The sequence below is a fragment of the Microcaecilia unicolor genome, chromosome 4 (assembly GCF_901765095.1).
Source record: "Microcaecilia unicolor chromosome 4, aMicUni1.1, whole genome shotgun sequence".
Lineage (NCBI taxonomy): Eukaryota > Metazoa > Chordata > Amphibia > Gymnophiona > Siphonopidae > Microcaecilia > Microcaecilia unicolor.
In genome coordinates, this window is record NC_044034.1 from 149,063,025 (window position 1) to 149,076,172 (window position 13,148).

The 13,148-nt window shown below is 42.8% G+C and overlaps 1 protein-coding gene across 1 annotated transcript in view; it reads right to left on the reverse strand.

The window, feature by feature from the left end:
• The window catches only part of NAV2 (neuron navigator 2), a 463,718-nt gene extending 451,209 nt beyond the window's left edge, over positions 1–12,509 (reverse strand). The window contains 1 exon segment of the mRNA XM_030200720.1: positions 12,297–12,509. Coding sequence (XP_030056580.1) covers positions 12,297–12,509 — 213 coding nt within the window.
• Positions 12,510–13,148: the final 639 nt, after the last annotated feature.

Here is a 13,148-nt window from a genome sequence, read left to right on the forward strand (position 1 = left end):
GCACATAACACGAGAATTTTTCCACTAGGGACCAGGGTAGCATAGAAGGTTTTGTAGAGAAGATTTCTTGTCAATCTTTCACATTTAACTGCTGGTTTTGTCTTATTTTGCAAGTTGGAGGAAGCCCCTGCAAGGTTTAAAGGCAGATGGAAAGTAACAGCATGTGCGTGCGTCGGCACAAAACCCAAAGTGAAAGCACACATCGGTGCTTGTTCTTCTGTGCCTAAATTCAAGTCTTGCAAATATTTTATGCGTAAGTGCGGCTTCTTATGCACGTGTCCAGCATACTCCCCCCATATTTGCAACAGTTTCCCGTGCATAAATTTTGTATGCAAATTAGCTTCCTGCATGCTGCAGTATTCCACTTGTGGTAGAAGTCATGCACTCAGACATCAACATGTGGCTTTACCGCGAGTCTGCATCGGACCCTGAGTGGACACTGTGGGTTATAAATGAGACTAAATAAATATAATGCTACGTAGTAAACAGTGACTTAATTAAGTACAATGATACCCCATCATCACTATGAACAGTAATAACCAAACAGATCTTTGCTGCTGCCTATGCCACTGGAAAGCAGAAATATGCACACCTTATTACAGCTGAAATGGTAGCAAAGAACAATGCATCTCCACCACTACCACCAGGGCAAGTCACCTCTCTTCCACCCAAGAGAAAGAGTTGTGGATTCATGTCTCAGTGGCTTCCAAGGGCAAGAATGAAGACCTGTAAAGGCTAGACAACTTTGTATGGCACAGTACCTACCTCCATCCAATATGTGCCTTGAAACTTCTTTTGATCTGTTTCTCCTAGATACCCAGAGATTATTTATTTATTTATTTATTTATTTATTGCATTTGTATCCCACATTTTCCCACCTTTTTGCAGGCTCAATGTGGTATATAGATTAGAAAATAACCACTTAGTGTTACATAAAGACCTTGAGTATCATAGTAGAAGTTTAAAACAAGCAGATATTATGAAAACAATTCTGAATATGAGTTGGACGAGATGTGTACAATTACATTTGTTATTGTAATTTATTATTGAGAGCTATCCCTCTTCTCTATAGATAGAAAAAGAGGTCAACACAGGTGCTTTTGCTATGTCATGTCGCTCTCATCAGGGTTAATTTTGCATATGTTCCCAACTTCATAAGTAGAACAAGTACTGCAAGGCTTTTGGTGACAGAAAGTAAAATCAAGTTCCCATTGCTTCTGTTTCATCAACTTATAGGTGTTTCTGCAAGAGAAGTACTCTACTTGGCCTAGCTCCTCTCCCTCAGGGTGTGGCTAATGACTCCCCATGGTAGGCAAGCTTTCTAATTTATACTCCATAATGACATATTCCTTTACCTAATGCATTACTAATTAGCGATAGTTTCATTCAAGGCTTATAACTAGTACTTTTCACATTCAAGCAGAGCCATACCACATGTGATGGTGACAGATGTTTCAAAAGCAGTACTCTTTATGCCAGAAGAAAAATACAAGATAGTATGCTAGACTCAAGATTTGGAACAGGATAGTTGTCGACATTAATAAACATTTGGATAAGATAAAACAAACCTTCAGTGCAGAAGAGTACAAAAAGATCTCTGTGAAAAGGACAACGGCAATGTAAAAGGAAAATTTTTTGGTATATAAAAAGTCAATAAATTCGACCACAGATCTTCAAACTATAGCCCATGGAGCAAAACCAGCCCACAGGCCCATTTCCTGTAGCCTACTTAATGCTCAACTGTACGGAAATCTCTCTCATACATATTAATTAGGGATAGCCTGAAAACCTACTCAGTTTGCAGCCCTCAAGGATTGCACTTGGACAAGCCTTTTCTATTTCATAATCCCAAATTGATTGCTGGTTCTTCTGTATTGATCACTCTCTCTTTTTTTTTTTTTTAAATAGTATTACTATTTTTGCTTCTACAAGCTCCACGGAGGTCATTTCATGCATCCAGAGACCTTTCTGTAAAGAAATATTTTCTCTTGTCGCTCCTGATTCTAGCTCCTTGGAGCTTCAAATCATGACCCTTCTTTCCTCTCAAAAAAGTTTGTTCTTTATGCATTATTTGTATCCATATGACATTTGGATATTTCTGCATCTCACCAGGGGCATACGCCCAGGGGCACGGCTTATCAGATCAAAATTACAGGGAAATGCACATATAAATGGACAAATACATTAAGGGGCTGTTTTACTAAGCCACGCTCAGAAATGGCTGCCGTTGTTTGCAGCACGTGGGTTTACCAGAAGCTGCGGCCACTTTTAGCATGGCAGTAAAATGGATGCATGTGTGTGTTTTCCTGTAATGGCCACACGCTAATTTCCCAATAAGTGTGTGGTCACTACCACGGGAGCACTTACTGCCACCTACTTACTAGGCAGTAAAGACTCCTGCGCTAAATCAGGCAGCGTGCGGCAATGTACCCGCAATACCCAATTAGTGCAGGGCACGCCTACTCTCTGCCCATACACACCTCCCAAGCAAAAAAAAAATCTAAACTATTTTTTACTGCAGGATTAGTGTGTGCTGATCGGCACCTACCGTGGGATGTCTCAGCACATCCCGTGGCAGTGCTTTCTGGCGCATGGTAATGCCTACCGCGGCTTAGTAAAAGGGCCCCTAAATAACTAACCATGGGGCCCTTTTACTAAGCAGCGTGTCTATGCGTGCCCAATGCGCACCAAAATGGAGTAACCACCCGACTACCACATGGCTCTTGCGGTAATTTCATTTTTGGCGTGTGTCCGATACGCGCATCTGCAAAATATTTTTTATTTTTGACGGCGCATAACAGACGCGCGCCAAGTGGCATTTGACACGTGTAGGTCATTACCGCCCGGATTCTTTACCGCTAGGTCATTGGTTGGCGGTAAGGTCTCAGACCCAAAATGGACGCATGGCAATTTTGATTTTGCCGCACGTCCGTTTTTGGCAAAAGACTTTTTTTTACAGACGCGCTAAAAAAATGATTCAGCGCCCGCCCAAAACCCATGCCTACACTACTGCAAGCCATTTTTATGCGCACCTTAGTAAAAGGACCCCCACCTCTGTTCTTGCAAACAAGGTATTATAGAAGGCACATCTGATTCTAAAACAAAACAATGTTAAAAATGTTAATACGTCTACAGAATAAAATCTGGAAAATCATGTGCAATAAAGAAAACACCCGATTTAAATGGCATATGGCAGACTTTTTATTTTACAGATCTTCCACCTGTTTGATGATTCTAATAACATCCCTCTTCATGCTGGTCAAAGTCTGAAAGGAAAATCCTAAAAACTTGGTCCAGTACAAACAATCCACAACAACCCTGGCATGTGTTAAATCAAATATCTATGTCAGAGCTCCAAAAATAAAATAACCTAATTCAGCAAAGATTCTCGGTGCCACAGCCTGTAAAAAGTGAAGCACCTTAAAATGTTTCCACAGCTTGGTTTAGAAGAATCATTTAAAGATAAAAATAGAGGCTTGTAAATGGAATCGTTTGAATGTCATCCAGCTCTTTGTGAACGGAAAACTAGTTCCCCATTATTACAAAAGTGTTACCAACAGTTCAAATCTAATAATACACCTAAACTGGCACCTTTTGTACCACAAAGAGAAACTATGCTAAAAATTATTTGCTCAAGAGTATTTATCATATGATAAATATCTTTAGTGAATAGGTCAGATTTAACTTTGATTTTGTGGATGATCTTGGCAACTGGGGGTCAGAGTGGGGCAGGGGTAATGGAGGTGGAGCGACAGAAAATTGGAATTTAGGATAACCTGCATCACACGTAATGCCCTCGAGGGTCCTGTAATATAGAATTCACTATATTACCTTTACTTTCCTTAGGGATCATATGCTAGCTTTATAGCAAGTAAAACCTAGGAGGAGTGGCCTAGTGTTAGGGTGGTGGACTTTGGTCCTGAGGAACTGAGTTCAATTCCCACTTCAGGCACAGGCAGCTCCTTGTGACTATGGCCAAGTCACTTAACCCTCCATTGCCTCAGGTACAAATAAATACCTGTATACAATATGTAAGCTGCATTGAGCCTGCCATGAGTGGGAAAGTGCGGGGTACAAATAAAAATAAATAAATAATCTGATAACACTACTGTATAAAGCAGCATTTTTCAACCCCATCCTCAGGGCACACCCAGCCAGTCAGGGTTTTTAGGATATCCTGAAACCCCTGACTGGCTAGGTATGCCCTAAGGACTGGGTTGGAAACCTCTGTTATAAAGGTTGAGATGTGAAAACTACAGGTCCATAATGTTCAGACTCAGAAAACTCCAGCTGTCTCATTTTTCATTTTCAAACATAGATGCTAGGTAATCTATATAACTGATGGGGGGAAAAAAAGCAATGTACTCACTCTTATTTATTTTACATCATGCATCAGAGAAACAACCTGTAATAGCTATTAATCTATTGTTTGTTTCTTAATCAGAACAAAAACTTTCTTCTGGGATAGCAGAAGACAGCTGGCTACCCCCATGGAAACTAAAAGCCATTAGATATAAACAGAATCATATGCACCATTCAAATCCACAATCAACTTTTATGGCTCATGCAAGAATTTTAATCAAAACATAGTGAAGAAAAATGTCCATAGGTTTTATTTATCTTTAACGGAATATTTTCTTCCTAATGGTGTCATTACAGCTAGGTTATTAAATCTCTCTAATGATACCCCAAAGAATTTTCTAAACCGGCAAAGACTGTGCCAAGAACTAAAACAGTATTTGGGCAGCGTGTGAAGATTAAGACGTGCACTTCAGTATCGATCTTCATACACAAATTTGAGAGTCTCGTTCGTCCTCTGGACTGTTATGGAAAACTATTTCAGTTTGCTGTTAGGGGAGTGGTTTCTGAGGCAACAATTTACATTTCAAACTACAGCTCTAAAAGCCAGGGCATGGTTTAACTAAACAGCACTGGGAAGTCTGACCCTGTAAGGGAGTACCATCAGCTCATGGGTAGGGCGTAGGGTCACTGCAAGGAATGGGAAAGGAAGCTAGTTCCAAGTGCCAAGCTGTAGGGAGGGGGAAGAGGAGAGGGTGCCAAGTCAACCTTTTGAGTCAGTCTATGAGTCAGCAAGCACATGAACAGCTAAGGAATAGAGGTGCTGAAAGAAACTCCGCTTGGGGGGGAGGGGCACTCTTGTCCAGTGACTGTCCTATCATGAGACCTGTCCCATTCTGCCTGGCTCTGGCTGTCCTCCAGCAAAGGGTCACCAGCAGATACAGGACGAGGAAACAATACTCGCCAAGGATCAAGCAGGGACTCAGTATGGCAGATCCTTGGAGAGACCACAAACTCGTTTAAAGCTAAAAGTCAAACAAACCCAGAATTCATTTGTTAACCTGGCAAGCTCTCGACACTGAAAGTTAAAAAAAAAAGGGGGGGGCAGTAAATCCAACCCCATATTATAGAAAAGCTTTATTAACTGAAGTACAGTGACCAGTTTTATGACAGTCAAATTGTGATTAGCTTGATAAATATGAATAATAAATTAAGTAGCTAAGTTAAATCAGAGACATAAGTATAGCATGGCATTTTATTAACATTTAATTTTATTTTCTGGTTGAAGAAGTCGAATAGATTCCTGTTTTTGCTTCCAGGCAGCAAAGCTTATTACTTCACATCTAAGACACGATTTGAAGGCTTCTCAGGTGGTAGGTGATAAGAGGATCTATATAATATCGTGCCATGTATAGAAATGTGTTATAAAATTATCAAATTTTTGGGATGAAATCTGAATGCTCAAGGAATTTATTATTAAATCTCAATAAGTGCCTCGGCTTACTATAGTCAAGTTGTAACTTGAGACACATCACTGGGCGATCAGTAATTAAAATTGGATCAATTTCTGTGTCAATGGTCTGAGTTATTAAGGATCTACAGAGAAGAAAAAAAGTCTATTCTCAAGTACGACTGATGTGGAGCAGACTAACATGAGTATTTGCGACCATCAGGGTGTTGAAGGTGCCATACATCCACAAGACCTAAACTTGGGTGGTTGCAAGAAGCTCCTTTCCCATTTTGGTTTGTCTTTGAATGCAGTTGGACCGACGATCCACAATGTTATTTATTCATTCATTCATTCTTGTATCCCACTATTATCCAAAATCAAGTTTCGGTTCAAAGTGGCTTACAATTTGCAATTGATTGAAGTTATGGTGATGGATGTGGCTTCCAATTTACAATTAGGCGAGGTTACACGGGTGTAGTATAATTACAAAGTGGTGTAGAAAATCGGTATCGCATGTAGTTAACCACAGAATTTCTTGAAGAGATAGGTCTTTAGTTCTTTCCTGAACTGGAGATAGTTTATAATGCTTCTTGTGACCTTGGATATTGAGTTCCACCATTTAGAACCCAGATAACTAAATCTAGCCATGTGGATGGATTTGTATATTATGTATCTGCAGTTTGGTAGGTAAAGCAGAAAGTAGCTTCTGGTTACTGGGTTTGCATTTCTTGGGGATAGTTCAATTAGGTCTAGCATATAGTCAGGACATATGCCAAACAGTATTTTAAATATAAGAGTGCTTGTTTTGAAAAATAACATTAAAATCTTCAGCTACCAAGATAGGTATTATTACAATATAATGTTCTACCATTCTAGAAGTCCAAAAGTCTGGACTGCTCGGGAATCGTCAGTCCGGATTCCAGCATTTTCTGGATTCTCGGGCAGTACTTTTTTTCTGGTGGAAAAAACATTCTTGGGGGGGGGGGGGGGCAGAGGTGGGGAGAAAAGTGTATCTTTGCAGAGAAACAGCAAGAGTCCAGAAAAAGAACAGATCCCATTTTGGAATTCTATTTGTGGGGAGAGGGGCAACTTCTAGCTTTCAATTAGAATTAATCATGTGGTATCTTATCAATAACAATAATAAAGTTGCAACTTCACTCTTTAAGGAGATTTTTCACACATCCTTTCATGTAATTCTTTCACTTGCTAAAAGCCTCCCTCCTTCCTTCCTTCCTTCCCTCCCTGCACAGTCTCCTGTCTTTTCCCTGCACCCAGCTCTGCACGCTTGCTCTCACCTTTTTCCTCATGAAGACTTCATGCTGCAGTGGTAGCCTTACTTATAGACTGCCTCTGGCATTCACCCTTCCTTTCCCCTCTGACCCATTCCGCCCCCTTCTGGCGGGTCCTCTTAAAGATTTGTTTAATAAATCCTTAGAGACGGGACAGGTTCCATGGGATTGGAGAACGGCAGAGGTGGTCCCTCTTCACAAAAGTGGTGATAGGGAAGAAGCTGGAAACTACAGGCTGGTAAGCCTCACTTCGGTTATTGGAAAAGTAATGGAAGCGATGCTGAAGGAAAGGATAGTGAATTTCCTGGATGCCAATAAGTTGCAAGATCCGAGACAACATGGTTTTACCAAAGGTAAATCATGCCAAACGAATCTCATTGAATTCTTTGACTGGGTGACTGGAGAACTGAATCAGGGACGTAATCTACTTAGATTTCAGCAAAGCTTTTGACACGGTTCCCCACAGGAGGCTCTTGAATAAACTTGATGGGCTGAAGATAGGACCTTAAGTGGTGAACTAGATTAGGAACTGGTTGACGGACAGATGCCAGAGGGTGGTGGTTAATGGAATTCGCTCGGAGGAGGGAATGGTGAGTAGTGGAGTGCCTCAGGGATCGGTGCTGGGGCCGATTCTGTTCAATATATTTGTGAGTGACATTGCCGAAGGATTAGAAGGTATAACGTTTGCCTTTTTGCAGATGATACTAAGATTTGTAACAAAGTGAACACCTGGGAGGGAGTGGAAAACATGAAAAAGGATCTGCGGAAGCTAGAAGAATGGTCTAACGTTTGGCAATTAAAATTCAATGCGAAGAAATGCAAAGTGATGCACTTAGGGAGTAGAAATCCACAGGAGACGTATATGTTAGGTGGTGAGAATCTGATATGTATGGACGGGGAGAGGGATCTTGGTGTGATAGTATCTGAGGATCTGAAGGCGACAAAACAGTGTGACAAAGCGATGGCCGTAGCTAGAAGGTTGCTAGGCTGTATAGAGAAACATGTGACCAGCAGAAGAAAAGAGGTTTTAATGCCCCTGTATAAGTCGTTGGTGAGGCCCCACCTGGAGTATTGTGTTCAGTTTTGGAGGCCGTATCTTGCTAAGGATGTAAAAAGAATTGAAGCGGTGCAAAGAAAATCTACAAAAATGGTATGGGATTTGCGTTACAAGACGTATGAAGAGAGACTTGCTGACCTGAACATGTATACCCTGGAGGAAAGGAAAAACAGGGGTGATATGATACAGCCGTTCAAATATTTGAAAGGTATTAATCCGCAAATGAACCTTTTCCAAAGATGGGAAGGCGGTAGAACGAGAGGACATGAAATGAGATTGAAGGAGGGCAGACTCAAGAAAAATGTCAGGAAGTATTTCTTCACGGAGAGAGTGGTGGATACTTGGAATGCCCTCCCGTGGGAGGTGGTAGAGACAAAAACGGTAACGGAATTCAAACATGCGTGGGATAAACATAAAGGAATCCTGTTCAGAAGGAATGGATCCTCAGAAGCTTAGCCAAGATTGGGTGGCGGGGCTGGTGGTTGGGAGGCAGGGCTAGTGCTGGGCAAGACTTCTACGGTCTGTGCCCTGAAAATGGCAGATACAAATCAAGGTCAGGTATACACAAAAAGTTAGCTTGTTGGGCAGACTGGATGGACCGTGCAGGTCTTTTTCTGCCATCATCTACTATGTTACATTTCTCTAAGGCCTCAGCATACATACATACATTTAGACACTTGTACCCACAAAGTTCCATTAGAGATCCATGCGGCTTACAAAAAAAAAAAAAAAGATAAACTAGGCCTTCCCAGAGAGCTACAAAACCAAATGCAGAAAGAGAATGAAAAGAACAGAAATTATATTACTTACTGAATAGCTGGAAAAGATATGTTTTGAAAGCCTTCTTAAATAATTTGAACTGAGTTATCTGTCTAATATTAAGTGGAAGAGTGTTCCACTATTTGGTGGACTGAAAAAAAACCCAGTCATAGATAATACGTTTGAAATTAGGATGTTGCAATAATAAAGGAAAGCTCCATTTGTTTGAGAAAGACTAACAAAATCTGTCAAATAACCTGGTGCTAGTCTATTAAGAAACGCCATATGCACAACTTAATGATAACCTGGGCCCTGACTGGAAGCCAGTGAAGACGTACCAAGAGAGAAGAAGCAGATTCAAACTTTGAGGACTCGCAGATAAGCCTGGCTGCAATGTTTTGAAACGTCTGAAGCCTTTTCAGCAAGCCTTCAGATAAAACCGAGAGTATAGCGTTACAATAGTCTATCTGAGACAAAAGCAGAGTCTGAGGTACAGATCGAAAAGCATTAAAATTCAAATTTGATCTTATTCTTCTTTATTTCAGATTTGTGGTGTTTAAGACAGGAGGCCAAATTAAATTGATTTTCGACTTCTGTAGACTTCATTAAAAAAAATAATATTGAAAAAGAACACCAACTGGGATGGCACGGTGAATAGCTGCAATGATAATCTGGATAGAAAAGAGAAAGCTCCACATTTAACGCCCACGTTTGCTTGCGTCCCAGGATCAGAGCCGGTGAGTGCGTGTAACAATGTGCTCGCCAGCTCTGAATGCTAATAGCATGCAAATGCATGCTAAACAGGGACATTAGTATTCCTCCCCACTGCACAGCGTGCTAAACTAGTGGACTGCTACCGCTGTAAACCCTATTCCAGCTAGGAGCTGGAGTTAGGGTTTACAGAGCATTGGGAGGAATGAGGAGCATTGGGAGGAATGGGGAGCCCTGTCTAAAATGGCCCCCCACCCCCTCAACAGATGACCCGAACCCAACAGCCCCCACCCCGAGCCAGCGACAGACCTCCAGTCCCCCCAACACAAGGGTATGGGAGATCTCCAGCCCCCTACCCCCCCCCCCCCCACACACCCAAAATAAAGCCTTGGTGGCCCAGTGGGCCGAAAACCCAAACTACCCTGCCCCACCTGGTGGTCAAGCAGCACCCTCTCCCCCTGGTACCACCAGAGCCCTTGTGTTAGGGCAGGGGATTGGACCTCCAACCACTGTATTGCTGTTGGGGGGGGGGGGGTCTTGGAGTGGCACTAGGCCACCAGGGCCAAAGAGATGACGGAGGAATGGGGGTCCAGTGGACCTCCATCTACTGCATTTGACAGGTCCGGGCTTTTGACAGCCCAGACCTGTCCAACTAGTGTGGGAGGATTGTGCCTGAACCCATGCTCATGCACAATCCTCCCACACTTTATTCCTATGATCAGAGCTAATAATGTGCCTAAATTTGCTACTAGCTCTGATCATAGGGGCGTTATAGCCTGCACTTTTGCAGTGCTATTTTTAGAGCACTGTTTGGAATAGCGAAGGGCTTCTGATCATCGGCACCCTGGAGTCTTAAAGCACACAGGAGCCAAATACATTTTCTCTGCTTGTGTGCTGCATTTTCCCTACCATGAATTGTTCTGAAACCTCTCAAAAGATGAAGCCTGGGGTGCATTATCCTCCTTCCTGTTTCTCAGTATATGAAAATTAAAAAAAAACACAGCAACAAGACGACTACTCATTTTTACTCCATCCCTAAAGAGATATTAGGGACCTGTTTGTCAAATAGATGGGTTTTTTCTCATTTTGTGTCTACATGGAATCCACAGTCATTTCTACTATTATAAATCAAGTAATTCAGAGAATGCCTATACTGCTCATTACTGAAACCCCAGACAGGCATTGCATTGCTACATGTAAAGCATGAATACAGCACGGAAAGCTTCACTGAGGCAAGTCACTGATACGTGTGGATACAGCATGGAAACTGCCAAGGATATTCTGTGGAAACAGTATTTTCCTTTTTAATGAAACATTTCCTTGATAGCAAGTACATGCCTGCTATTACAAAAATGCATGAAAATATAAGATAGAAAATATGTTAGGAGAAAACACAACTATCAAACCACAAGGGGACATTGATACTGCAGGTAATTTGACCACAGGGCTACTTGAATGCCAGGCATTCAGCTGAAAATTGGAGATAACAGAAATTTTGCTTTATGAGGTAAGGAAGGTCTGGCAAAGCCCTGAAGCAACATCACAGGAAGGGGACCATGAAATCAACCTTTGTCTTCTTGTCAAAAGCCCAGCCATGTCTGCACTACCTAGATAGACACAAACACCTAAAATTAGTGTCCAACCAGAACCAATACTCACCTTTAAAAGAAATATGGGGATGGGACTTGATATATCTCCTTTCTGTGGTTACAATCAAAGCTGTGTACATATTACACAGTGTCAATGCACAAATATGGTCAAAACCCTTTTTCAGCATTCAAGTACCTTCTCTTATACAAATGTAAAAAAAAACAATGGCTTTTGAAGAAATGATGCTGTAAGGGTCAGTCTGCCCAACAGCTGTGTATGATTTTCTCAGATCAGCAGGACCCTGGCTGCCAGTGAGCAAATACACCAGTGTATCCTGAAGAGGAGGTCAGGAATTGAAATGAAAGTCAGGGAAGTTCTCTGGCAATGAGGAGACCAGCAAAAGAACCCTGATAAGGCAGAGCTCAAGAATGCTTCAAAATATTGAACTTTGGGGGAGGGGGGGAAATGTTTTATCCTCATTCCCCTTCTCCAGCCTCCACCTAGTAACAGGCACAGAATTCAGCCTCCCCCTCCACCCCTGCCTTTCACTATCACTCCCACTGCACCTGAGGGTGAGGTACACGGCACTTCTGATTAGCTGATGGCCAACCTGAAACCACAGCTCCTCACTACCTGTGGCCTCACATCCATATTTATTCTAATAATTTATAAACTGCTTTCCCATGTACAACCTGATCAAAGAGGTCTGCGGCAGATAACGATAAATAAAATACAGCTCAGCATGAAGGGAGTTTTTGCTAATCTGATTTCCGAACAGTTCCAGAGGGAACAGGGAAAAATGCAGAACAGCATCTTATATCTGCAGTAGAGAAAACAGACACCGGGAGATACAGAGATCATATAAACAGAATACAGCACGATAGACAGGTAATCTATCTGTACGTCTGCTAACATTATTAACGTTGTTAAAATCGTTCGCATCTTTATTGCCAAACTCATTAAGCACAACCCAAAGAACTGCATTACAAGCCGGTCTATTTGTAGCCATCCATGCGATTACAGTGTCACATGCGGGGTTTTTTTTTTTAAGCATTGGATCATTTGAATAAATGGCCGCAATGAATCAATACAATTGATTTTCACTCTCTGTTAACATAACAGCAACCTGCTGAGTTCTCACCTGAGTGTCAAACTCGCTCTCCTGCCTCTGAGCAGCCTTGAAGGGTCCCTGGCTGGCACACAGGGGCTGAGCCACTGCCACCCTCTCGCCCAGCTTCAGATAAGAAGAAGCAGGTGGGATGCTCCGAGCCGGCACCTGTGGAATCGGGCTGGCGCTGTGCACGGGTTTCGGCAGCCCCGATTTCATTTTGGAAGCCACCAGGATGGCTGGCATTTTCTCTCTCCTTTCTGGACACGTTTCTAGCAGCGGCAGCAGCCTCACCAGGGGCAACCGGGCACAGAGAAGAAACACACAAGCAGCCGCTATGCACAGTCTCGGGTTGCGACAAATCTGAGAAATTAGGCAGCCTGCCGCCCGCCTCCTCCTCCTTCACATGTGCCGCTCTTTAGCTGCCTCCTGTAATTTACGGATTTCTCGCTTCATTTAGCTTGTCACCTCCTTGGAGGGATGTGGGCTGTGTCTGCACAGCAGACGTTTCTCCTGTCGGCCCTTGCTTCCTATGTTAATGCCCCATGCCCTTGCATACACGCCCTCCCAGTCCATTCAGAAACCTCTTCCCCCAGCTTTTGCCTGCACAGGGGGACAGATTCGAGCCGATCAGTCCGGGCTGCAGTCTGACAGCAGAATGGGCTAAGCGGGGCCGGGGCTGTGTGGCAGCCCGATTGGTTCTCCAGGCAGGCTCAAATCAGAGCCCAAAAAATGATCTCTGCTAGAGAGGAGTGGCCTGCGCCCAGTGACTGACAGGAAGCTCTTCTCCCTGCCCAGAGCCAAGGAAAGCCCGATGCGAGTCATTTCAAACACAAACAGCGGGAACAGTGCCAAGTCTGGAGAGAGTGAGGAGGGAGCGATCAA